The 26,854-nt window shown below is 43.3% G+C and overlaps 1 protein-coding gene across 2 annotated transcripts in view; it reads right to left on the reverse strand.

Moving 5' to 3' along the window:
• AKAIN1 (A-kinase anchor inhibitor 1) overlaps positions 1-26,854 on the reverse strand; it is a 43,798-nt gene that overhangs the window by 10,224 nt on the left and 6,720 nt on the right. The window contains exon 1 of one of the 2 annotated variants that reach the window (XM_070361650.1): positions 22,312-22,648. The exons of the other annotated variant lie outside the window; for it this stretch is intronic. Coding sequence (XP_070217751.1) covers positions 22,312-22,327 — 16 coding nt within the window. The 5' untranslated portion in view covers positions 22,328-22,648. Of the gene's footprint in view, positions 1-22,311; positions 22,649-26,854 lie in introns of those variants that run through there. 2 annotated transcript variants of the gene reach the window in all.

The raw sequence follows: 26,854 nt of genomic DNA on the forward strand, positions 1-26,854 counted from the left end.
GCTCAGTCATGCCTGACTCTTTGTGACCCCATGGACTGTAGCTCACCAGGCTCCTTTGTCCAAGGAATTCTCCAGGCAAGAATACTGGAGTGGGTAGCCATTCCCTTCTCCAGGGGATCTTCCTAAGCCAGTGATCGAACCCGGGGCTCCTGCATGCAGGCAGATTCTTTACCATCTGAGCCACCAGGGAAGCCCTTCTGTGAAGCTGAGGAGTAAGTAATTCACTGCTTGTGACTGATGCTGAAGCTGAAGCTCCAACACTTTGGCTACCTGATGCGAAGAGCTGACTCATTGGAAAAGACCCTGATACCAGAAAAGATTGAGGGCAGGAGGAGAAGGGGGCAACAGATGATGAGATGGTTGGATGGCATCACTGACTCAATGAACATGAGTTTGAGCAAACTCCGGGAGACAGTGAAGGACAGGGAAGCCTGGAGTGCTGCAGTTCATGGGGTTGCAAAGAGTCAGACATGACTTAGCAAACAAAAAGCAACACAATTTAGAGCCACTGGTGGTTTCAGATATATGAAAATTTTGTACTTATTTTACTAAATGAATTTTTCATTCACTCAAAAGAAAATTAACTTAGGAAAAGCAAGTGAAAAATGTGTATCTAACTTCAATTCATTATCTCTAATCCAATGAACTCAACTGTTTTGCAGTGATCTAACTTTCAATGTGGTTGAAAGTGACCTCAGTCTCCACCCAGGGCTCCAGACAGCCAGGTGATCCTTAGAGAGAGCAGTCTGCATTTCCTACATGGCAGAACCCACACTGGGCGTTGATAAAGGTCTGATATACAAATCCAGCTCCTAGGCTACTGAGTAAGCTGACACAATTCACTGGACCTCTCTGGGTTCAACCTGCCTTTTCTAAAAATCCTCTTATATTCAGCATTGTAAAATGTGCTATGCAATTACTGCGATTAGCTATTATTTTCATGGCTTTTAAACTATGTGGCTTTTAGTAAATCAATTAGAATGTACACAGTATCCAGAAAGATTATAAGCATCTATTAGTGAGAAGGTTCCCTGAACTAAATAATTACCTAAATTACCTAAAGTGTCCCAAGTCCTCCTCCAAACCAAGCCCCCTCAATTATTATATTACCAATTATTGGTAGAAATTAAAATTCTCACATCTTAAAGGAAAGCAGTTGTGGGTTTGGTTTTGTTTGTTTCTTGCAACAAAATGCTAGCGTTTTAGTTTTTCTGAATTACTACATTTAATCCTTCAGGCGCTCCTCAGTTGACACTTTTCCCTTTTCGTTTTGCCCTGGGAAGCATAAAAAGTCTTTGCTACTCTCCTTCTCCCTCCATCTCCTCCCCTACATCAAGCACCTAGAACCACTGTCGAGGGCTGCTTCATGGAACAAGGCACTATTTTTTGTCCAAAACCAGCAAATTTGATTCTCACCACAAATTTCCATATGCTCTATGGAATAAGAACCATATTTAAACCACAACCCCACGATAAACACACAGGAAAGACGAAAGCTGCTGATAAATATCAATTCCAGAAAGAAAAGTTTGCTCGGCACGGATAAAAAGAAGGTCAGACCCGGATTTCATTCTTGGCTCCTACTTTATCAATCCACAAAATGACATTTGAAATTATTTGCTTAGAAGTTGATAGAGTGTGATTTAAGGTCATGAGAATGTTAATCACAGTCTGCATCTTCAGCAACTCTAAGCCAGAGTTCACTGAGGCATGTTTCCTTTTGAATTAGTCATAGGCACTACTTTTAAATATGTTTCTGCTCCTAGAGTCACGATAGTTTTCAGTCTGAAAACCGTAACACGTGACTGGCTTAGATGGCAGTGACAGCGATTTACTACATTAACATACATAAATGTGCTGCTGGTTATTAAAGAATGGCCCCCTTGTCTAGTGTATGAATAAAAAGTGAAGAATTAAATGATACAGGAAGAGCATTACATGTGATTTTCATTTCTACATATTCAAATGTTTTTAAATTAGATAATCATTAAGGCAGTGTGATCCTAGCACCAAAACAGACGGAGAAACAGAACAGGTTAGAAAACCTGGAACCTGACATTTGGTGAAGAAGGCAGTTGGAATAATTAGAGAGAGGTAGTAAGAAAACTGAGTGGTTTTTTTTTTTTTTAATTTTTTAATCTCTAACTCCGGATAGATAAAAACTGGTGAATGGTTTTCTAAAATGAAGAACATACACTACATGCACTACAGTAGATGTATATGGTTGGAGAGAGAAATGCCACTGAGACTGGAAGACAAAAGGGAAAAGAGAAAGTAAAAAGCAAGGGCTCTGCATGGACCAGTGAGGATGGTGTGCCACGAACTCAAAGTGTTATCAGTTAAATTTAACCCATTCGAGTTCAAAAAGAGAGGGAGGAAGGGAGGATCAAAAATGTAATAGGAAACATACATCTGATACTGGGGAGAAAAAGTCCTTCTAAGAATAAAAACAAAGAAAGAAACCACAAAGAAGATGGATAAGTTTTACTACACTACAGTAAAGTCTTCCATATGTCATGAAACACACAAACAATTCTCAAAAGCAATAAAGTAGGAAAAATATTAGCTATACACAGAAAAAAGGATTGATATCTTAGTGTATAAATAGGTCTTGCAAATCAATGACAACTCCAATATAAATAGGAACGAAATATAATGAGCAGTGGGGATGTAGCTCAGTGGTAGAACACATGCTTTGCAGGTATGAGGTCTCGGGTTTGATCCTTGGCATCTCCACTTTAGCTGAACTACTGTTTCAGCTGACTTCTCACTGTTTAATCCTTGAAAGGAGTAATATTAAAACATAAATAATGGAACTATAATGAGCAATTTACAAAAGAAATAACCCAACTGATCCACTAAGCCCAAGCATTAGCCTGTGCACCTTCCAATGCATAAAAATGTAAAAAAAATAAACCCACAACCACAAAAAGAAGATAAAATGGAACAGAGGACACCAGTGAAGACAGACCTTTACAAATTTCTGGAAGAAAAGCATATGAGATTGAACAGACATAGGAAAAGGGAAAAAGCCACGTTCTGAAATATGCTATAAGAGCACTGCCAGGGAAGTGGGACCCAATCAGCCCAAGAGAGCAAAGAGACTCTGGGATTGCAATCGACACTATTATGGAGCAGAAGTAAGAAGTAGGGTTTAACACAGGCAGAATGTGCAAAAACAGCAGCAAGATACATTCATCCAGTATAAACAATGGAGAGATGATGGAATGCATCTCTCCCCAGGCAAAACTAAGCCAATGAAAACAATAATAAAATGATGGCTAATCTCTGCCTCATGTCCACAATACAGCTGCAGTAGATCCAGGCATCACAACTTCATAAAGCAATCTCCAGAGGCAGAATGTAGCTATTTCCAAGAGCTAGGAACTTTTTACTAGACGCCTTCTCCCTTTTCCACCCTGAACCAATCATTGGCAACAAGAACAGAACTACCATTATAGCCTAGATGGTTATAGGCTACCTGAACCACATGGATAAAAGGTTGAAACCAGGACAAAAATAGGACTCTTACCCAGATGAAGGAGAAGTTGCTACTGTCTAGGCGAGCGTCAGGGTCTCCCATATCAATATTATTAATTTTGCAGGAATACCAGGCAACATCATCCTATCAAGAGTCTATAACAATTGACTTTACAACAGAAGTGATGTTTTACAGGGCAGTCTCATAAACCATTGCCAAGTCATATAACAGGAGTTTATTAGTAATAAACATGATAATATCTTGAGTTTTATGACGTTGTCCTGGTTCTACCTTAAATATTTTACTTTTCACCGATGCCCACTGAAAACTTTTCCCTTACAGTCTAGCTGGCGTTAGATTACACATCACATTTACTTTTCCCACGTTGCCTTCTTTCATATTTCCCCTAGCTGAAGTGCTCTATGCCAGTCTTTGATGCTGCTGCCGCTGCGGCTGCCTCTAGGTAACCTGTACTGGACACCTGCCACGTTCCTGGCACAGTGAGCACGTTTCATGAATTTTCTCCTTTGTTCCTCTATCTGCAGGAAGTAGCGCGGTTTCTCCCACAGCCAGGAAGAAAGATAGGCCCTCAGGCACGGCAGACTGTAGAGGGGACCACCATTCCTCTCCCTGCCCCCAACCCAACGAGTCCTCCCGGATTAAAACCTATTCATATTAACTGCCCACCATTACAGCCTATGCTGAGCAAGTAAGTCATGCTTCGCCTGCAGCCCCTCAGTCTCATACTGGCCTGAAGTTTTAGTAACTGTAACCGCTGAAATTTTACATCGAGAAAATGTCAAATCTGCCTTTGGGAGCCAGCAGACAGACCTTGTTTTGCCCCAAGTTTCCAGGAGGACAACTCAATAAGCATTAGCTTAGCCAAGACCAATGGAAATGGGCTTTTTCTAGGGAGAGCACTGGCCAGGCTGTGCCAACATAATGATGATCACAGAGGCGTCATTAAGAAAGAGAAAGTTTATTTGCAAAGAACTGGTCCAAGGTAGCGAGGCTCCCTCCTGCAGTCTCACGTCAGCATCTCAGCCTGTGGGAGTGGGCTTGGGCTGGGGCTTGCTGGGCCCTGGGCTGGGAGGTAAAGGCTTCTGAAATGAACAAGGGCCACCCCCCACCACATCGCAGCTCCCTCCTGCCACCTGATGACCTGGACTGTGCCATGTACTTCTCATCTGCCTACTTCTTCAGGTAGTCTCCTGGTACAGTTATAAATATTTGTATATGAGACTGGCAAGCTTTCATACATATGGGATATTTTTTTAAATATTATGATTTTTAACAAAACTACTGCCTTGTATGCATTATGTGGCAAAATAAGTGGTATTAGCAGTTTGGGTAGAATTTCATCTGATCCTATCAACCACAAAATAAAAGCAGAAAAGCCAATTTTGCAACTGAACACAAGTATACTACAAGATAGAGAAAAGGGCTATTTCTTCTATAATCAGATCTATCTTTGATTCCAAAGCTCTCTAGAGACAGAGCATTCATTTCTTGTCTTAATCAATTATTTAGAGGTCTATTTCCATGATTGCCAGCTCTGTAAGTTTCCAGAGTCTGACCTGAAATAACAAGCACTCACAACTTTGGTCTCATGACCTGAGTTCTTTCACTGGATGGCTGGGCAAGTTAGCCTCTAGCCCTTGGCTGCCTTATGCTGAAATTAGGGACAACTGATAACTGCAGAATTCTCTTTCTAACCAGAGAACTTATACAATCCCCTTAGCACATGTTACATGCTCTGCAATACCAACAGCACGTGTGCTTACTGCTTCCTGTGCTAAATATTTTATTTATGAACTGACTCACAAAAACCACATCAAGCAAGTCAAAGGTTCTGTTTTCCCAAAATGACCACAATCATATCTCTGGTCTCCTATGTTCTTCAGAACCTTGCGATCCCTCATCAAGAGATGGATTCTATTCCCTTCCCCTTGACCTTGTTTGAGCATTTCGGAAAGTCTCAATTAACAGAATATGGGATAAGGGATGGCTGACTTCTACGGATAGGCAATACCACACCCACATGGATTTTTCCTCCCTTGGGATGTTCACCGTGGATCCAGCCACCACAGTATAAAGGAGGTCAGGCAACGCGGGAAGGCCATGTAGAGATGTTCCAACCAATAGCACCCAGGTCGAATCTCAGCTGACAGCCGGCATCAACCATCAGCTGACGGAAGTGCACATGGCTTCAGATATTCGTCATCCCAAAGAGCTGATGCCGTGGAGCAGAGACAAGCTGTCTCTGCCAAGTGCCCATCCCCAAATTGAAGATTCATGACCCAAATGACTAGTGTCCTGTTGCTAAAGCCACTACGTTTTGGGGTGGTTTGTGATGCAGTAGTAATAACTAGAATAAGGTTGGTCATGTTTTATCCTTCTTTATACATGAGGAAACAAGCCAAAAAAAAAAAAGACTATGTAAATTGCCCAACATCATACAGCTTGTAAGCAGAATTCAAACCGAGGCAGCCTGACTCCATAAACTGGGTTCTGACTATACTGTATACTTCCTTAATAAGTAATTATTGATAGAACGATTAGTCCTTGATTCATAGCCCTATCTATTCCTTATGATACTTCATAGACCAAATTATTTAATATATTTTACATAATTTTAATATAATTATATGCATCGATATTTTCCTCCAAGAAATCATGTTACCAAAGGCTAAGACGATTCATAAAAATGTTTGAATAAAATAAAATAAAAACGTTTTTTAGGGAGAAAAAACCTCCATCAGAAAAGAGTTTTCCTTGGTCTCTTTCTGTTGGTACTTTCCAAGAATGTAAGAAGTTGAATTCTTACTGCCTGGAGAAGAAATTTCTAAGGTGCCTGACTCAATTCATTTATACCAAATCTATAAAACTCCCTCCTTCATATTAATTGTGAATATCAGCGTCCTGCCAATGAAGAAAAAACTCAAGATGGAAGAAAATAGAGATGGGATGTAGGTAACACACTTCTTGCTTGAAAGTTTACAGCATAATCAGATACTTTGAAGAAGGACAAAAGATTTGGTGAAAAGTCTTACTTAAATATTTTCTGAGTTCTAATGCATGAGGATTATTTCATTTCACAATTGGTTAAAAATCATTTAATCATTAAAATTCTGCAAATAGACACTGTAACATGCAAACTAAAGAACCTAAGAGAACCATATTAATTACTACTAACCATGAAAATGCTCAGATCCTCTCCCCAGAACTTGCTTTGACTGACCAGACACTGCTGCATAATACATATGAATTTCCTTCAGATGTAATAAACACAATCTGAAAGCCTTTTGTAGAATTAAACAAGTTTTTAAAATATCACATTATGGAGCATAGTAGGTGTTTTCTGGTGTGTGTTGTATTTTATTGCGTAGCTGTCTCAACTTCTGCATATTTTTTGTTTTCCAAATCATTGATTCAAGATACTGACATTTTCCCCACGTCCAAAAAGATGATCAGCCATCAGTGACATAAAAGACCAACAAAAGCAGCTGGCGACTCAATTGTGAGCCAAAACAGAAATGAGGGGCTGACTTTGGTTATATTCTAATTGGAATAAAATCATGTCCTTTCCTTTGATGGAAAAAACAGTCAGGATACTGGGTAGCTGTTTTTCTAGTCTCTGTGACTAAGCTTGATAAGCCCCCTGAGGGCAGGGGTCATGTCTGTTTTACAGGAGCCCATGTCTGGCACAGAGTGTTTGCTTCATAAATAATTAACAAGAACCAAGCTCTGGGACTTGCCTGGTGGCTCAGGTAGTGGAGAATCTGCCTGCAATGTGGGAGACCTGGGTTCGATTCCTGGGTCAGGAGGATACCCAGGAGAAGGGAATGACAACTGGGAAGGGAATTCCAAATATTGGAATGGGCCACTCCAATATTCTTGCCTGAAGAATTCCATGGACAGAGGAGGCTGGCGGGCTACAGTCTATGGGATCGCAAAGAGTCAGACACAACTGAGCAACTAATACTTTAACTATGACTTTTTTTCAAGCTCTGGGAATTCAGAAAGAAACTTCAGAGAATGGTCTTGAATGCCAGGAACACAATCATTAGGCCCTGGAGCACACGGAGGGTGGTCAACAGCAGCAATAACTGCCATATGAGCACCTGTCCAGACTGGCCCTTCTTTGCCATCATCCCCACCCCTGCCATCTGCTGCACATGGTTAGAGACCTAGAAATGGGATAACAACCAGAAAAGGGGTGGAGGATTGATTCTGGGCTGTCTGGGACCTTTGCTCACACCCGCCCCCCTCCCGCTGCACACATCCTGGTACAGGAAGACAACAAGCCAAGAAAGATGCTTGGAGCACTTGCCCTGGAGCCTCCCTTCCCACTGCCCTCCCCTCTGCGCCCCCCTACCCCAACCCCCAGTTCATTCCACACACTCTGCTCCCTGCACTACATTCTCTGGCTGCCTAAGCCAGCTCTTCGCCCATGGACATTTCTTCCCCCTTTCCCATGCTCAGAAAAGTCACAAGAGTACTGTGGACCCTGGTACTGAAGATGATGCAGCCTGGCTAGGAGAGCCCGGTGGACCCTGGTACTGAAGATGGTGCGGCCTGGCTAGGACAGCCCGGGAACCAAGGCACGAGACGGGCCAGGCTCTGGAGGGCCACCGCCTGTCACTGTCCTGCCCCAAGGGAGAGGCAGTGCCCATGAGGGTTCCCTTTCAAGGGGGGCACTGCCTACTGGGACCCTGAGGGCTGCGCAACACATCCAGAAGCTGTCGAGGTCCACCTTGGAGAACCTGTCCTCATCAGCAAGATGACAGCAAAGAGCAATAAGCAGAACTGCCCGCTCAGACAAAGCAGAGAGGGGCCCGACGACTGCAGGGTGAGCAGAAAACGGTGGTCTCCCATGAAGTGACCATGACACGGAGGATCTCGGAGCAGAGACCACCAGGGGAACAGCTCCACAGACACAGAGAGAACTGGCGCTGTGTGCAGACCTCAGATGCTCTTCAGACACAGAAGACCAACCTTTCCAGCAGTGCCTTTGGTGGGGGGCAGGCCTGGCTACCACACAATGTTCAGGGCATCCCTAGCCTCAAGCCAGGAGATATGCCAGCAGCCAGGGCCAGGTTCACGGGCATGTGACTGATGCAGTCATATGGAGCCCCACCTTCAGAAGGCTCCTGTGCAGGATTTAATGCTCTGCTGTTGCTGTCTTGAAAGTCTTAACAATCATATCAATGAACTTGAGTTCTATAAGTGAAGTTGGATGGGATGATGGAATACAGACCTGCCCAGAGGAGATCCATGCAACACATCATTCTCAGCCATCCCATACGCATGTTTGTGTAGCTTCAGTGATGCCCTGTGAGCACAGAATTGCAACGGATGAAATGTATTCCCAGGTGGCGTAAGTGGTAAAGAACCCACCTACTAATGCAGGAGATGTAAGAGATGTGGGTTCAATCCCTGGGTCGGGAAGATCCCCTGGAGGAGGAAATGGCAACCCACTCCAGTATTCTTCCTGGGAAATCCCATGGAGAGAAGAGCCTGGCAGGCTACAGTCCGTAGGGTCTCACAAAGTCAGACACAACTGAGTACCTGTGATATGTATGAATTCAGTGAGATGCAAGGCCCCCAGGCAAGCACTATTGTGTTTTGTCTACAATAGAGGGACAGGTTTAGGGGAGCAGCCACACTTGCTGTTAGAACCACAGCCTGCTTAGAACCCGGGAAGAAGGCAGTGATGTCTATGAAATGTGCATGACCAAGAGACCCGATCACATTCTTTCTCGTGCCTACCACTCCCCTGAATTAGGCAACAACCTAAGCTGAAAACAACAACACAGAAGGAGAAGGAAAGACAGGATGGTCCTTAGTTCCTTTTTACCAGGCCCTCCTGAGTCATCAGGAGCATAAGGTCAATGTTGGTAGAACATGAGCATATCATGAAGTGAAATAAAGACAGTTCAGTAAGTTTTGTGCAGTGTTTCCACTGTTCTGGTCAGAAGTATACATGTATGTTGCTGTTGTTGTTTCATCACTCCACCATGTCTGACTCTTTGCGACCCCGTGGACTGTAGCCCTCCAGGCTCCTCTGTCCATGGAATTCTCCAGGCAAGAATACTGGAGTGGGTTGCCATTCCCTTCTACAGGGAATCGTCCCAACCCAAGGATAAAACCCAGGTCTCCTGCACTGCAGGCAGATTCTTTACCATCTGAGCCACCAGGGAAGACCTAACAGATTGAATAAATATATGCAATTACCTAAAGTATTTATCTCCCACCCCTCCCACACACACCAACCTTGGCATTCTCAACATTCCAGCTCCATTCCCACTAAGGCTACTAAAGGCCTGTCTCCCCAGGCCAGGGGGCAATGACTCTCACTAAGAGCTGTGCTCTAAGGCACTGGGAGGGAGAGCAGCAATGCCTGTCCTTTTTCCTGAATTCCATTCTTGAGGTCTTGAGCTCCACCCTACTATCATTGCTCCAAAGGCACTAGAAAGAACACATAATGAAGAACACATAATGTTGTCCTTCTTGACGTAAGTCAGTTTTAGAGCAAAACAACTATTACGTATGGATTTGTACAGAATGGCCTGATTGGTGGGGAAATAATTTATTCTGAAGCATGAGTCAGATTGCAATTAAGTCTATAGGGCACTTCATTCCAAATTCCCTGGCTAGGGGGTGATCAAAATCTCATCTACTATACTGCAACAAAGACTGGATTTCACTTTTTATTCCTGAAACAACCTAAAATTTAAATGGGAAGGCAAAAAAAAAAAAAAAAAAAAAAATTACACAAGAACATTAGAAATAAATTCCATGGAGAGAAAAATGAACAACTTCTATCAGACAGCACAACACAGATGAGGACTCTATGAAGGCCTCTTCTCTAAATACTAAAGAGATCATTCAAACATAGTTTATGAGATTTGTTCAGATACATTCATAATCTGAATATATTTCACATACTGAGGCTTAAGGTCTACTGGAAGTCCACCATCTTGGACGCAGTGGGGAATAATCACTATATGTCGTGTCCTGGGGCTATGTCATTCTTGGAAAGGTTGTGCCCTGCCCTCTTCCTGTCTCATTCCTAACAAGATTTACAAAGGACCAAAGATAATGTTCAAAGAAGAGTATCTAAGAATGTGTGTGTGACCAATGACACACGATCACAAAATGGGAACTTAAGGCTCCAGGAAAAAAAAAAAAGGCATAGAGAATGTGAATCAATATCTCAAATCCCAAAATATCAATTTACCCTAAGTAGCAATGAGTTGGTGTTGGACAGGGAGGCCTGGCGTGCTGCAATTCATGGGGTTGCAAAGAGTCAGACACGACTGAGTGACTGAACTGAACTGAACAAGTTAAATATGAAAAATATACCAAATATTAAAGTATACCTTTACCAGAAAATCATCATTCAGATTTAATTTTAGAGATGATTAGAATCATTCAGATCAGCAAGACAGCCATCTGCTTTCAAGCACGCAGCTGCGCGCCTCTGAACAGCAACTTACCATGATTCATAACTTATTCATCCCAGGATGCTCTCTGACATCTGCTTTATCATCAGTTCAGTTTGTCATGCATTTCACTTCAAAGTTTCACAACCTCCATCCAGGTGACACAGTGAACCAGTAAGGTAGTCTTCTTGCACAAAAAGAATCAACTGTATAGCTCCCCAAGACTGATGATCCAATCATGAAATCATATACATGCATAAGTGTATAAAACACACATCCTTGGGCTGTCCCTGGTGATCCAGTGGCTAAGAGTCCATGCTCCCAATGCAGGGGGAACCCAGGTTTGACTCCTGGACAAGGAACTAGATCCCACATGCTGTAATTAAGACCTAGTTGGAGAAAGCAATGGCAAGCCACTCCAGTACTCTTGCCTGGAAAATCTCATGGACAGAGGAGCTTGGTAGGCTGCAGTCCATGGGGTCGCTACTAGTCGGACACGACTGAGCAACTTCACTTTCACTTTCATTTTCACTTTTCACTTTCACACATTGGAGAAGGAAATGGCAACCCACTCCAGTGTTCTTGCCTGGAGAATCCCAGGGATGGTGGAGCCTGGTGGGCTGCCGTCTATGGGGTCGCACAGAGTCAGACACGACCGAAGCGACTTAGCAGTAGCAGCAGCAATGGCCATATAACGGAGAAGGCAATGGCACCCTCCAGTACTTCTGCCTGGAAAATCCCATGGACGGAGGAGCTTGGTAGGCTGCAGTCCACGGGGTTGCTAAGAGTCGGACATGACTGAGCGACTTCCCTTTCACTTTTCACTTTCACGCATTGGAGAAGGAAATGGCAACCCACTCCAGTGTTCTCGCCTGGAGAATCCCAGGGACGGGAGAGCCTGGTGGGCTTCCGTCTATGGGGTCGCACAGAGTCGGACACGACTGAAGCGACTTTGCAGCACAGCCATATAAATATATAAGTAAAATATTTTTAAAAAAATACACAATCTTAGTCATTGCCCTTTAAAACAATAATGTCAGTAATGGCTACTGTTCAATCCCCTGTTGGCCAGGAACTTCAATTTCACCTTTATCACCACTCTGGAAAACAGATATTCTGACCTTCAGTTAACGCGGGAACAAATCACCAAGATAACATGACTTAGCCAGTGCCACTAAGTGTGGGCATGGCAGAGCTGAGCTATTTGCATCCAGGCCGATCGGTCTCCAAACCCAAGCTTCTGCAGCAACTAACTTTGAATAACTGAAATATTCTCATGAGTGGTCTAGAGGAGGAGAGACTATACTTAACCCAGTGCCATTTATTCTCAACCCAAGGAACGTCTTGCATATAGCAATTAGTTAACATAAATGCTTTAGAAATGGTAAGGCCCTGTGTAAACCTGTTAGACCTTTTTGCTCTCCAGGTCATCTTTTGCCAGTTCTGGCTGTCTACTGTTTCACTCTCCATTACTGACAGCTGCCAGGAGAAGATGAAGAATTCAGCAAGTGTGAAAGGATGGAGCCTGTTTCAGGGTGGTTGAAAGAGTACCTCGTGTCCTCTAACTTGGCAGAAGAGATGCTCAGTACACAGAGATTCTCCTCAAAAGAGACTGGTTTTATCTATTTTCTTTTGTCTCTAATTCTAGTGTGCAAATTGTTGCTTGCAATGTATTTTAAAATGACATTGTGTACAGAAATAAGTGCATTTGACATCAAACCTTGGTTCTGAAACCTAAAATTGGTCAGGCATTCTGCACCTTACTTTTACCATCTGTAAAAATGGGAACAATGACAACTTTGCTCTATGCCTCTTAAAAATGACATGTAGAAGACAACTAAATGGCATGAAAAGATAACGGTACATTGTGTAAATAGTCACATCCAGAAATAACAGGCATGTCACGATAACGTTTTTGCTGAAAAAAGTGGGAGATGTAGTTATAGAGGCAATGTCTGAGAAGTTATATATAAAATATCAACAGTTGCTGCTGGGTAATACTGTGATGTTTATTTTCTTTTTGACTATCTGTGCTTATTAAAATTTCTAGAACTATAACAGTAAAAATGTTCAATTGATGAAATACTGTTAAATTTTAAATGATGATGGGGAATTAGAAAATGCAGTAATTATACAAGAAAGACATCCCGGCAGTCAGTAGCTAACTTACCACCTTTAAAGCACTACATGTGATTAAAAAGCAAGACCCAACAATATGCTGTCTATAAGACACCCACAGTGGATGCAGTGATAAAGGTATTAAAGTAAAGGGATGGACAATAATATACAGATAATTCTCATTATTTACAGTAGTTATATCCTATAAAGTCACTGCAAACAGTGAATTAGCAAATATGGAACTAATGCTCCCAAGGAAAACACAAGGATTAGGTTCCTGCAAGCCTCTTTTCCTCCTCCATAAGACACATCACAACTTTATTATACTTAGGACATTAGACAACACCTCAGCATTACAATGGCACCCCACTCCAGTACTCTTGCCTGGAAAATCCCATGGACGGAGGAGCCTGGTAGGCTGCAGTCCATGGGGTTGCCAAGCGTCAGACACGACTGAGTGACTTCCCTTTCAATTTTCACTTTCATGCATTGGAGAAGGAAATGGCAACCCACTCCAGTGTTCTTGCCCAGAGAATCCCAGGGATGGGGGAGCCTGGTGGGCTGCTGTCTATGGGGTGGCACAGAGTCGGACACGACTGAAACGACTTAGTAGCAGCAGCAGCAGCATTACAACTGAGGGCCATCTTAAACAGTGAAATCACATACACACACACACACAAAGCACAAATTTGTAAAAAACTAAATAGACCACAAAAAGCACATTTGTTTACAGCACAAGAACTGAAACAAAACAGCAAACCACCTCCTTGTTCAACCTCAGCTAGGAATATGTATGTCAAGCAACTCAAATTTTTTTTGCCATTCCATACATGTCTTTGAATGACACAGAAAAAGTGCTGTGAATACTGATTTCATTTGATGTGTTTTACTAATAGCTTTTAGTGAGTAGGAAAACTTATAAATATGGAATCTGTGAATAATGAGAATCAACTGTACCATGCAAGCAGTACTCAAAGGAAAGCTGACGTGACAACATGACTATCAGTCAAAACAGACTTCAGAGTACGAAAAATTACCACAGATAAAGAGGGACACTGCTGCTAAGTCGCTTCAGTCGTGTCCGACTCTGTACGACCCCATAGACGGCAGCCCACCAGGCTTCCCCATCCCTGGGATTCTCCAGGCAAGAACACTGGAGTGGGTTGCCATTTCCTTCACTACTTAATGATAAAAGAGACAAATCACCAATAAAATGCAACAATCTTAAATGTATATGCACCTAATAAGAGATCAGCAAAATAGATGAAGAAAAAGTGATAAAACAAAAGGGGAAATGGAAAAATTGGGTTTTTTGCTAGAGGCTTCAACATTCTTCTCCTAGTAGTCAGTAGACCAAGTATGCTGACTATCAACTAGAAAAGAGAAAAATGAACGTCATCAACCAACCGTATCAAAATGACATTGATAAAGAGCTTCACCTGAAAAGAGCAGATACACAATCTTACCAAGTACACATGATTCATTCACCAAGACAGACAATGCTCTGTCTCAAAATCAACCTTACCTAATTTAAAACAATTGAAGCCACAGAAAACTTATTTTTCTGACCATAACAAAATTAAACTAGAAATAAATAAGAGAACGATATGTAGGTGATCTTCAAATAATTGGAAACTAAACAACACAGATTTCACAAAATTCCAACCAAAATCTCAGCAGATTTTATGTACATATGGGCAAGCTGATTCTAAAATTTATATGGAAAGGCAAAGGAACTACAATAACCAAATCAATTTTAAAAGAGAAAAACAAAGTTGAAGGACTTGCACTCCTTGATTTTAAGACTTACCATATAGCTGTAGTCATCAATATGTGTGGTGTTAGTGGAAAGATAAGATGAATGAAATAAAGAGTCCAAAAATGGGCCCACACAAATATAGTCAAATAAATCTGGACAAGTTACAAAGGTAATTCAATGGAGAAACAGTATCTTTCTGAAAAATGGATTAGAACAGTTGGATATTCATATGCAAAAAAATAAACTTGACCTATAATTGATACCATATACAAAAATCAACTTTGTTGTAAGTCATGTCCAACTCTTTGCAATGCCATGAACTGCAGCAACACCAGGCTTTCCTGTACTTCACCATCTCCCAGAGTTTGCTCAGATTCATGTACATTGAGTAGGTGATGCCATTCAACCACTTCATCCTTTGTCACCCCCTTCTCCTTCTGCCCTCAATCTTTCCCAGGATCAGGGTCTTTTCCCATGAGTCGGGTCTTCACATCAGGTGGCCAAAGTATTGGCACTTCAGCTTCAGCATCAGCCCTTCCAGTGAATATTCATGATTGATTTCCTTTCAGTTCAGTTCAATGGCTCAGACATGTCCAACTCTTGCGATCCCATGGACTGCAGCTTGCCAGGCTTCCCTGTCCATCACCAACTCCCAGAGCTTGCTCAAATTCATGTTCACTGAGTCATCAGTAATGCCGTCCAACCATCTCATCCTCTGTCGTCCCCTTTTACTCCCGCCTTCAATCTTTCCCAGCACCAGGGTCTTTTCTGATGAGTCAGTTCTTCGCATCAGGTGGCCAAAGTATTGGAGTGTAGCTCTTGAGCATCAATCCTTCCAATGAATATTCAGGACTGATTTGCTTTAGGATAGACTGGTTTGATCTCCTTGCAGTCCAAGGGACTCTCTAGAGTCTTCTCCAACACCACAGTTTAAAAGCTTTAATTCTTCAGTGCTCAGCTTTCTTTACAGTCCAACTCTCACATCCATACATGACTACTGGAAAAACCATATCCTTGACTAGACGGACTTTTGTTGGCAAAGTAATGTCTCTGCTTTTAAATATGCTGTCTAGGTTGGTCATAGCTTTTGACCAACACTTTTGACCAAGGAGCAAGCATCTTTTAATTTCATGGCTGCAGTCACCATCTGCAGTGATTTTGGAGCCCAAGAAAATAAAGTCTGTCACTGTTTCCATTGTTTCCCCATCTATTTGCCATGAATTGATGGGACCAGATGCCATGATCTTAGTTTTTTGAATGTTGAGTTTTAAGCCAGCTTTTTCACTCTTTCACCTTCATCAAGAGGCTCTTTAGTTCGTCTTCTCTTTCTGCCATAAGGGTGGTGTCATCTGCATATCTGAGCTACTAATATTTCTCCTGGCAATCTTGATTCCAGCCTTTGCTTCATCCAGCCCAGCATTTCGTGTGATGTGCTCTGCATATAAGTTAAATAAGCAGGGTGACAATATACAGCCTTGATGTACTCTTTTTCCAATTTGGAACCAGTCTGTTGTTCCATGTCTGGTTCTAACTGTTGCTTCTTGACCTGCATACAGATTTCTCAAGAGGCAGGTCAGGTGGTCTGGTATTCCCATCTCTTGAAGAATTTTCCATAGTTTGTTGTGATCCACACAGTCAAAGGCTTTGGCATAGTCAATAAAGCAGAAGTAGATGTTCTTCTGGAACTCTCTTGCTTTTTCGATGATCCAATGGATGTTGGCAATTTGATCTCTGGTTCCTCTGCCTTTTCTAAATCCAGCTTGAACATCTAGAAGTTCATGGTTCATGTACTGTTGAAGCCTGGCCTGGAGAATTTTGAGTATTACTTTGCTAGTGTGTGAGATGAGTGCAATTGTGCGGTAGTTTGAGCATTCTTTGGAATTGGAATGAAAACTGACTTTTTCGAGTCCTGTGGCCACTGCTGAGTTTTCCACATTTGCTGGCATATTGAGTGCAGCACTTTCACAGTATCATCTTTTAGGATTTCCTTTAGGATTGATCAACTTATTATGGAGTGAATGTTTGTTCTCCCTCCAAAATTATTATGTTGAAGCCCTAAGCTCCTATGTGATGGTATTAGGAGGTGGGGCCTTGAGGAAACAATTAGGTGTAAACTTCATGTAAATGAAGTGTTGACAGGGTCATCTAATCCCATGATTCAATCTAAATGTAAAATTATAAAACTTTTAGAAATTCTCCCTGACACTGCTGCTGCTGCTAAGTCACTTCAGTCGTGTCCGACTCTGTGTGACCCCATAGATGGCAGCCCATCAGGCTCCCCCGTCCCTGGGATTCTCCAGGCAAGAACACTGGAGTGGGTTGCCATTTCCTACTCCAATGCATGAAAATGAAAAGTGAAAGGAAAGTTGCCCAGCCGTGTCTGACTCTTTGTGACCCCATGGACTGCAGCCCACCAGGCTCCTCCATCCATGGGATTTTCCAGGCAAGAGTACTGGAGTGGGGTGCCATCACCTTCTCCAGACACTGGGTTAGGCAAAAAGTTCTAAGACATCATCAAAAGTAAAATCTTTAGAAGAGGCAAACTGATAAATTAGATTGCATCAAAATTAAAAACTTTTGCCCTTAAAAATGGTCCAAGTGTTAAAAGAATAAAAAGTCAAGCCACAACTAGATGAAAAATATTTACAAATCACATATTCAACAACAGATTTGTATCTAGAATATATAAAGAACTCTGAAAATGCAAGTATAAGAACACAAACATCTCCCCACAAAATAGGCAGAAGATTTGAACAGACACTTCACCAAAAGAAGATACAACTTCAACAAGGACCAGCTGTATACCAAAGAGAGCTCAATACTGTATAATAACATAATAACCTATATGGGAAAACAGTCTGAAAAAGAGTGGGTAGATATATATATATATACATACACATATATATATATAAAACTTAATCACTGTGCTGCACACTTGAAACTAACACACTGTAAATCAACTCTATCCCCATATAAAGTAAAAATTAACTTACAAAACAAAGATGCACATATGGCAAATAAAATTCTGAAAAAAATTATCAAAATCATTGGCCATTAGGGAAACGCAGAATAAAATGACAATGAATACCATTACATGCCTGTTAGAAAAACAACTGGAATTCATAAACTGCTGATGATAGTACAGAATGGTACAAATTCTGAAGAACATATACCTACTATAAGATCCAGTAGTTCCAAGCCTAGGTATTAATATTTATAGACTCATGAAAACCTATGTTCACACATAACATGTACAGAAATGTTTATCACAATTTTATTCATAATCACCAAAAATTGAAAATAACCTAAATACTCAGGCAAAGGGATAAATACCTTGTGAATCCATCCTTACAATGGAATACGACTCAATAATAAAAAGGAATGAATTCTTGATGTAGGCAAAAATGCGGATGAATCTCATTGACATTATACTGAGTAAAAGAAGCCAATCTCAAGGGTTACACACCATATGATTCCATTTATATGATATTCTGGAAAAAGCTAATCTGTAATAGTGGAAAATACATCAGTGGTCACCAGAGGTTAGGGGTAGGAGAAAAGGGCTAATTACAAAAACAGAAGCAGGAAAAGATTTTTTGATACAACAGAACTGTTCTGTGGTCATTACACCATTCTGCGCATGAGTTATAACTCATAGAATTGTACATCCAAAAAGAGGTCAATTTAACTGAACATAAATTTTTAAAAATAATAAATTAATAAAAGTTTAAAAAAAAAAAACCCTTTATGCCAACAGAAGAGAATGTAAGTTGGCAGACTGTAAACCTTACAGTTAAGACTGCCTGCTATATAATTTATTTATTCATGGATCTCTCAGGAATTGGTAATAGGTTTATGTAAATAAAGAAAAGCTATAACCCCCTTGCAATATATATTTTCTTAAATACTTTTGACAGCTCTCTCTAGAACTATTTTTGCTAAATGTTTTTCAAACTAAACTTAGAAGTCAAGGGAGTGTGTGCATGCAAAATCACTTTAGTCGTGTCCGACTCTTTGGGACACTATGGACTATAGCCCACCAGGCTCCTCTGTCCTTGGGATTTCCCAGGCAAGAATACTGAAGTGGGTTGCCATTTCCTTCTTCAGGGATCTTCCCAACCCAAGAATCAAACCTGCATCTCCTTCTTGCAGATGGGTTCTTTACCACTGAGCCACCGGGAAGACCCATGAATGGTATAAGAAGAAGGAAAAGGGTAGAACTGAATTGTCTACCCTATGTAAAGTGAAAAAAACACCCAAAGATCCTGCCCAACTTAAGCTCTGTCCCTTATAATCTGTAGATTAATTGAAAGAAGAGAATGCAAAAATATGGTAAGAGTGAATCATAACTAGAGTTATATGAACTTCATTCCACTGTATTTGGACTTAAATTGGCTTCATGAATCTGTCACTTTTCACCTTGCCTTTAAGGTAAGCAGAGAGGCAGCAGGACAATTCAAAGACAGGCCACTGTGTGCAGGCAAGGCCAGAACTAGACCTCAGGCTTCTTGTCTCCCTTTGCTAAAATCCAGAAGAGCTACAATGGGTTTTGAAGGACACAGTGCCCACTAACCCAATGAACAGCCCATTGTTAGTTTGTTATTGTTTTCATCTTGAATTATCTAACACTTTTTAAAATAAATGTTGGTATAATCATAGCACTTGTTTCTGTTCCCTCCCTTCAGGAGTGTCGGGTTGGCTTGGAGAAAGCGGTGGGGGAGTGTTTCCCTTGACTTAGTACAAAACATCTGGAGCTCCAGATTAAAGAGATTTAGAAGAGCGATAGTCCTAGAAATGGGACGGTGATGCTGAAAATTTAGCAGGGTTAAAAAAAAATAATTCATTGTTCTGATTTTCTTTCAGAATAATGTTACAACGATCAGTAGACGAGCAGGTAATTGACATAATATTTTAAAAGCATCCTGTCCTTATTGCCCCAAAATGCTTATGACTTTTCAAGAGAAATTCAAAATTGCAGAAATGACCCAAAAAGTGTTTCCCTATGGGTTTCTGTACATATCCTATTCAGGTCAATTTATGCCATCTCTGAGGGTTATAAAGAGATGGCACTAATTCAAAACTTGGGGGAAAATGGAAAAATAAAGCCTTATCTACATTGTGGGCTGCTTAAGTCAAGTCAGTCCACTCCAGAAATTACCCACCACTCATTTCACAACCTTTCACCCACAATCACACCTTAGGAGAATCCCTGTTCAATCCCTATTTTGGGAAGATCCACTGGAGAAGGAAATACCAACCCACTCCACTATTCTTGCCTGGGAAATCCCCTGCATAGAGGAGCCTGGCAGGCTACAGTCCATGGGGTTGCAAAAGAGTCAGACATGACATAGTGACTAAACAACAAAGTTAACATCACCCAACAATCCTAACTCAACAACACCAGCCCATCTCCCACCTTTGAAGTGTAAGAACACTTCTGTTTTGCTATGTCTGACCTTGGACCAAAAGGCAGCTACCTCTGAAAATGGTATAGCATTTTGTCAGGAAGATAGGCCCTGAGGTATCGGGGGAGGGGCAGGGAGGAAGAGAATCTGGAGTCAGAAAACTCCAACTGAAGTTGACAAGATTATCTGGAACCACCACTATTCCAGGAGAAGGTAAGCTAGAGATGACACTGCTTACCTCAGAGGGTAATTTGAAGATCAAATGAGATAAAGACCTGAAAATGCTTTATAAAGTGTTAGTCACTCAGTCATGTAGCCAGCCAGGCTCCTCTGTCTACATGATTTTTCCAGGCAAGAATAAAGAAGTGGGTAGCCATTGTCTCCTCCAGGGGAGCTTCCCCTCCCAGGGATGGAACTGGCATCTCCTGTGTCTCATGCACTGCAAGCAGATTACTTACCTGCTGAGCCATGGGGGAAGCCCCATAGAGCATGCGCTCTACTACTGAGCTACACCCCCACTTATAAAGCATTAGGTAGCCTGGTAGGCTGCAGTTCATGGGGTCGCAAAGAGTCAGACACGACTGAGCAACTTCACTTTGACTTTTCACTTTCATGCGTTGGAGAAGGAAGTGGCAACCCACTCCAGTGTTCTTGCCTGGAGAATCCCAGGAACGGGGGAGCCTGGTGGGCTGCGGTCTATGGGGTCACACAGAGTTGGACACGACTGAAGTGACTTAGCAGCAGCAGCAGCAGCTTATAAACGCAACAAGGAGCTGCTGTTTCCCAATTTTCCAGACCCTGGGTTGGTTGAATGTTCTTCGCTGAACAGAACCTGACCCGCCTTGAGTTATTTGGGACAGACAGCAGAAGGGCTCTGCCTGCAGAACTGACAGACACTCACTCCTGCCTCCTCAGCTGGTTTCGGGGAGGTGGGTGGGGGCGGGGTGAGGCTTCCTTTTCGCCTGTTTTTATTTGAATTTTTTGAAGACCAGGCTCAACTCTTAACCTTAGGGGGAAAAAAGAAATGCATTTTACCTTTTACCTAGCTAGCTGAGGTCCACAGCCACAGCGAATGCAAACCAACCTTTCAAGTTAAAGAATCACAACAAAGTTAAAGACTTTCAGGCCTCTCTCTTTTCCTTTCTCCTTCCCGCCGACCCGCCCCCACCCCGCCCCCGGCCAAGCGGTCTTCAGTGATACTACTATCAGAGCCTGTCATTTAAGAGAGGGGGTGAGGGGAAAAGACGGAAGGTCGGTCCCGGAGAGAGAGCTTCCTACATTAACAACGGTCAAGTTTCCCTGCCACTCCCTAACTCGACTGACCTCAGCCGAAACACTCGCCCAAGTCCTTCTTGCGGCGGGAGGGAGGCCGGGGGCGGTGACTCAAATACACCGGCCCGCCGGTCAACCGCAGGCAAACCTGACTCTTGGCCAACTTGTAGCCACAGACAGCAACAAAAGCACAGAAGTCCTTCACCGCTAGCTCCAAAAACACACTGCAACCGCCGGCGGCGCCGCAGTGGCAGCCTCGGTACCAGGTCCAATTCTTTAAGGAGTACGCGTCCCTCCTCCGCTCTCCGTCCCACTCCCCGGGCGGCACACACTTCTCTCCTTCAGGAAGTCCCTGGTCCCACTCCCCGGGCGGCACACACTTCTCTCCTTCAGGAGGTCCCTGGTCCCTCTGCCACTTCTACGGAGGGGGAAGCGGCCCTGAAGAAGGTTCCCACCGAAGTAGCCCGAAGCCCACTACTCCGTGCCCCATCCCTCCGCCCTCCCGCTCAGATAGGGGCGCGTGCTGCTGGCCAAGGTCCCCGTTCTCAAGATGCCGGAGTCCGACGGGACACGGAGGGGCAGGCGGGAAGCAGTGATGGGGCAGGACCGAGCCTGAGGTTCTTAGAGGACAGATGGGGCGGGTTTAGGGGAAGAGGGACACTCTCTCTCCCGCGGCCCCCCACCCCCACCCCGCCACCGCCCGCTCACAGACAGTAACTCCAAAACGCACAGGTGCCCCGTAAGATAAAGGCCTTTTCTCTCTATCGCCTCTCTTCTCTCCCTTGCTCCCCTTCGGACACCTGGTGGAAAAGCAAGGTGCCAGTGTACCTGGAGCGAACACCATGATTTCCTCCAGCCGCCGCACCCCAAGGTAAGGAGAGACAGACGGGCAGGCGGAAGGTGAGGGGCAGGCCACGGCTTGGGGGCCGGTGCACGGCGCGCTGGGCGCGGGTCGGGCGGTCAGCACCTCGGACAGCTCTGGCCGCGCGGTCCCGGCCCCGCGCGCTCCACCTCCACAATGCACCGCTCTGCCCGGCGCCGCGACGCGAGGAGCGGAGGCTGCTGCTCGGTCCAGCTGTCATGCCCGCGCCAGCGCGGCGCACCCGCTGCCTGGGGAGCAGCACCACTTCCACCGAGAGGGACCGACGGATGAGGAAGAGAGAAAAGGTAAAGGCCCGGCTTCCCGGCAGGGGGCAGCTAATTGCTTCTAATTACCTGCTGTCTCTCGCCGCCCCCCGTGGATGTTGGACTGGCATTTAGGATGAGTTTGCCCTTTAAAAAAAAAATTTTTTTTAACTCAAAAAGCTTTACTCTAGAGGCTGACTCGAGTTCTCCGAGTTGGGTTGGCTCAACAGAGGGGTGGGACCCCTCTGTTTAGTTAAGGGGTCCTTGGAGTCCATGACTCCTCTCTCAACATAAGGTCAGAAAGGATGCTGGAGGGAAGAACAAGTTGAGGATGGAGCATGTGAGGAGGGCGCCACATCAGGCCCCCTGCTCCCAGGCTGCTCTGAAAGCTCCGAGCTTGGACACCCTCAAGGTCATCGTGTGAGAGATAGCAGGGCTGTCCAGAGCAGAGGAAAGAGGCATAGGTGAGGCAGGTCTCCTCCACCAACACACACACACACAACCCCTGTGAAAGGTGGGGCAAAGAGAGTTCCCTTCAGGTGTGAGAAGAGCCCTGAGACCAATCAAGAAACATCAGTGCTTTCCCTGCCTTTATCCAAATGAACACCCACCCAGGTGTACACCCTGTTCTATTCTGAAGTTACCCAGACGTGGCCACCACCGTGCTCACTTCAAGCTTCTAATACACTGTTATTTTAAAACATTTTCTCCTTCTGCCAAGAACTGCTTGTGTGGTGTGGACAGCCCACACTAGATATTACCCAGCTTGAAACAAATCCATCTGGGTTACAACCCCCGAGCTAGGGTGACATAAGGATCCTCTACACTCAAAGCAAACATCAGTGGCTTTGGGTTTTAGCCTGTTTTTGAAGCTGAGTGGAGTTTTCCAAGAACAAAAGGTGATCCAGGTCATCACTGGTGTTTCACTGGGGTTTCTTTACTTGTACCTCTCCCTGGAAAATGTAGCTTTTCTGAAAACACCAGAATTTCTTACTAATTTGGTTGGTGGCCATAAGCTCTACACTCTTGGCAAATAGCAAGCATTCAAATGGCCTTACTGGCACTAGTTTTGTTCAAAGCCATCTGATAGATTGCAAATGCAAATAGTTTTACAGCTCTTGGACTACAGTTTGCATGGAGGCATATGGGCAGTCTGAGCAGAAAACAATCAGTACTGCTCTTAGCACCTGGCTCAACACAGCCTTGAACAGATGGGGCTTGCCTCAGCAGCAACAAGATGCAAGTCATCTGATGGGCAGGATGAAGGGTGTGTATATTCAGGATGTCGTCTTCCCACTTCTTGGGTTACACCAGAAATGGGAAACCAATGATGCGTCACTCTCTCTGCTTTATTACTGACAGAAGTGCAAGACACTATTTGAAATACTCTTTAAACAACTGAAAGACCTCATTTAACATGCTCAAAAGATCTCTCATAAGCTTAAATTTTAATGAGTTTATTCCCTTAGTGCATAAACAATTTACTCTTTATTAAGTTCAAGAAAAAGCAATGGAGTGTAGGAAGATAAAAAAGGCTTGGGAATCAGTCTGACTCAAATAGAACATCTTCACTATTTACTAGCTGTGTGACCTCAGATAAGTGACTTAACTGTATTATCTGCAATAGAAGGATTATGGTATCTTGAATGTTTGTTGTGAAGATTAAATGTGATAATGGATTAATGGATTTATTAAGAGCACTGGTGGTTTAGTCACTAAGTCCTGTCCAACGACCCCAGGACTGTAGCCCGCCAGGCTCCTCTGTCCATGGGATTTTTCAGGCAAGAATACTGGAGTGGGTTGCTATTTCTGTCTCCAGGAAAAAATAATGGAGTGTAGGAAAAGAAAAAGGCTTGGTAATCAGTCCGCCTCAAGTATTAAACACATTCCAGGAAATTACTGGGAGTGGAGGACACCCTGAAAGTGAAAGTGAAAGTCACTCAGTTGTGTCTGACTCTTTTCGACCCCATGGACTATACAGTCCATGGAATTCTCCAGGCAAGAATACTGGAGTGGGTAGCCTTTCCCTTCTCCAGGGGATCTTTCCAACCCAGGGATCAAACCGGGGTCTCCTGCATTGCAGGTGGATTCTTTACCAGCTGAGCTATGAGGGGGAACACCCTACAGGAATGAAAACTAAATATGTTAGATATTCTCCTAACCTGTAATTCTCCAACCTGACTGTGCACGTGAATCCCATGGAGATCTTGTCAAAATGCAGATAATGACTCATGAGACTGCAGGGGGGCCTGAGATCTGCATTTCTAACAAGCTCCCTAGTGATGTCCTTGCTGTAGGTGCTGCTGGTCCGTGGGCTACATTTTGAGTAGCAAGATGTTGATGTATTAGCATTTTAAAAGAAATTACTTTTAGCACATCTTTTAAAATATTTAGAAACACACCCTTCATCCTGCCCATCAGCTGACTTGCCTCTTGTTGATGCTGAGGCAGGCCTCATCTGTTCAAGCCCATGTCCCTTTTCAGTCGGTCCCAATCCACCTCTGCATGTCCCCAAGTCCCTGATCTGCTTTCTGTCACTATAGCTTTTCCAGCTTTTTCTAGAATTTCACATCAATGGAATCCTACAGTGCGTGCTCTGTGGTGTCTGGTTTCCGTTGCTCCGTACATTGTTGAAATTTACCAACGTTGTACCTCTATCTGCCACAATTTGTGTAGCTCAATAGCGTTGATGGACTTCGAGGATGTTTTAGTTTCTGGCTATGATGAATAAAGTTATTGTCAATGTTCTGCATAAGTCTGGGTGTGGATCATGTGCCCAGTCACTCTGTTCTCTGATAATCACCTAGGAGTAAAATGCATGGGTCTTAGGGTAAGTAACAGCTTAATGCTATAAGAAACTATCAAATTGTTTTCCAGGGTGGTTGTAACACTTTACATTCCCACCAGAGTTCTAGTTGCTCCTTGTCTTATATCTCATCAACACCTAGCATTGTCAGTCCTTTTACTTTTCTGCCTTCTACAGGGTATGTAACGATACCTTACTATGGTTTGAATGTACAGCTGAGAATGCACTAGCCAATGGGATCCAAGTGGTAAAAAAATTAAGCCATGGGGAACTCTCTAAGGAGGAGAATAAGAGGTTGTTCTGGATTAGGAGTTGTGAGGTTGAAAGATGAGCTTCACAAGAGCAAAGTAAGAAAGCTGCCAGGACTGGAGATAGGCTTTCTTGGTTTAAGGTGGAGACCTGAAGGACAGCAAGGTCTCGAGAGCACCTCTGTAAGTGACTGCAGAACAATCCCCAGGGAGGAAGTGAAAGAACCCAGAGACTGAAGTGAGCGATGCAGAGGTCACTCTGGAAGGCTAGTGGACAAAGATGAGGAGATAATGGGCCTCACGGCTTGGCTTCCATCAGCGGATGTTGGGCAGGGGCATGGATAGTTAGAACTACTGAGAAGTTGCCAGATACATCTAAGGAGAAGACAGTTACAAGGTCTTTGAATAAGCCAATAATGCATAACTAGCATGGTAACAGGCTTCTCTGGGGTGGCTCACAAGGTAAAGAATTCACCTGCAATACTTCCTTGGCGGCTCAGACAGTAAGGAATGTGCCTGCTATGCAGGAGACCTGCGTTCTATCCCTGGGTAGGGAAGATCCCCTGGAGAAGGAAATGGCAACCCACTCCAGTATTCTTGCCTGGAGAATTCCATGGACAAAGGAGCCTGGCAGGCTACAGTCCATGGGGTTGCAAAGAGTGGAACATGACTGAATGACTAACACTTTCACTTTCTTTCGTGGTAATTGATTTTTACACCACTTTAAGTAACAACAGTAGACCTTAGGCTAGATCTTACTGCTTTAGAGAGAGACTGACCTGAGTTCAGAAAATAAACAATCATTTTCCTAGCATCTGAATGTTAAAATAAGTGCTTGAAATGCAGAGCAGGGGCTAAAGTCTTGAAAGCCGAGGCTTTCAATCAATTGCCAGAGCAGAGGGGAAAGGTTTTGGGTCCCAGCCTCAAGGTTAAGCTTGTAACATAAAGAGAGTCGGAATGAAAAACAGGAAAAAAGCATAGCCAGTTTTGCATTTGTTTTATTTTGTTTGAAAACTCATTCAAACCCGAAAGGAAATATTTTGCATTTATTTTGCTTGAAATCTCCTTTGGGGCTTGGAGGCAAGGTTTTTGTTTTTGTGTTTGTTTTTTTTTAACAAGGATAGATAAGAAACTATACATTTAGAAAGATCTCCAAAAAAAGGGACTGTATCTCAGCCTGCCCCCAGCCCCG

The sequence above is a fragment of the Bos mutus genome, chromosome 24 (genome assembly GCF_027580195.1).
Source record: "Bos mutus isolate GX-2022 chromosome 24, NWIPB_WYAK_1.1, whole genome shotgun sequence".
Classification (NCBI taxonomy): domain Eukaryota; kingdom Metazoa; phylum Chordata; class Mammalia; order Artiodactyla; family Bovidae; genus Bos; species Bos mutus.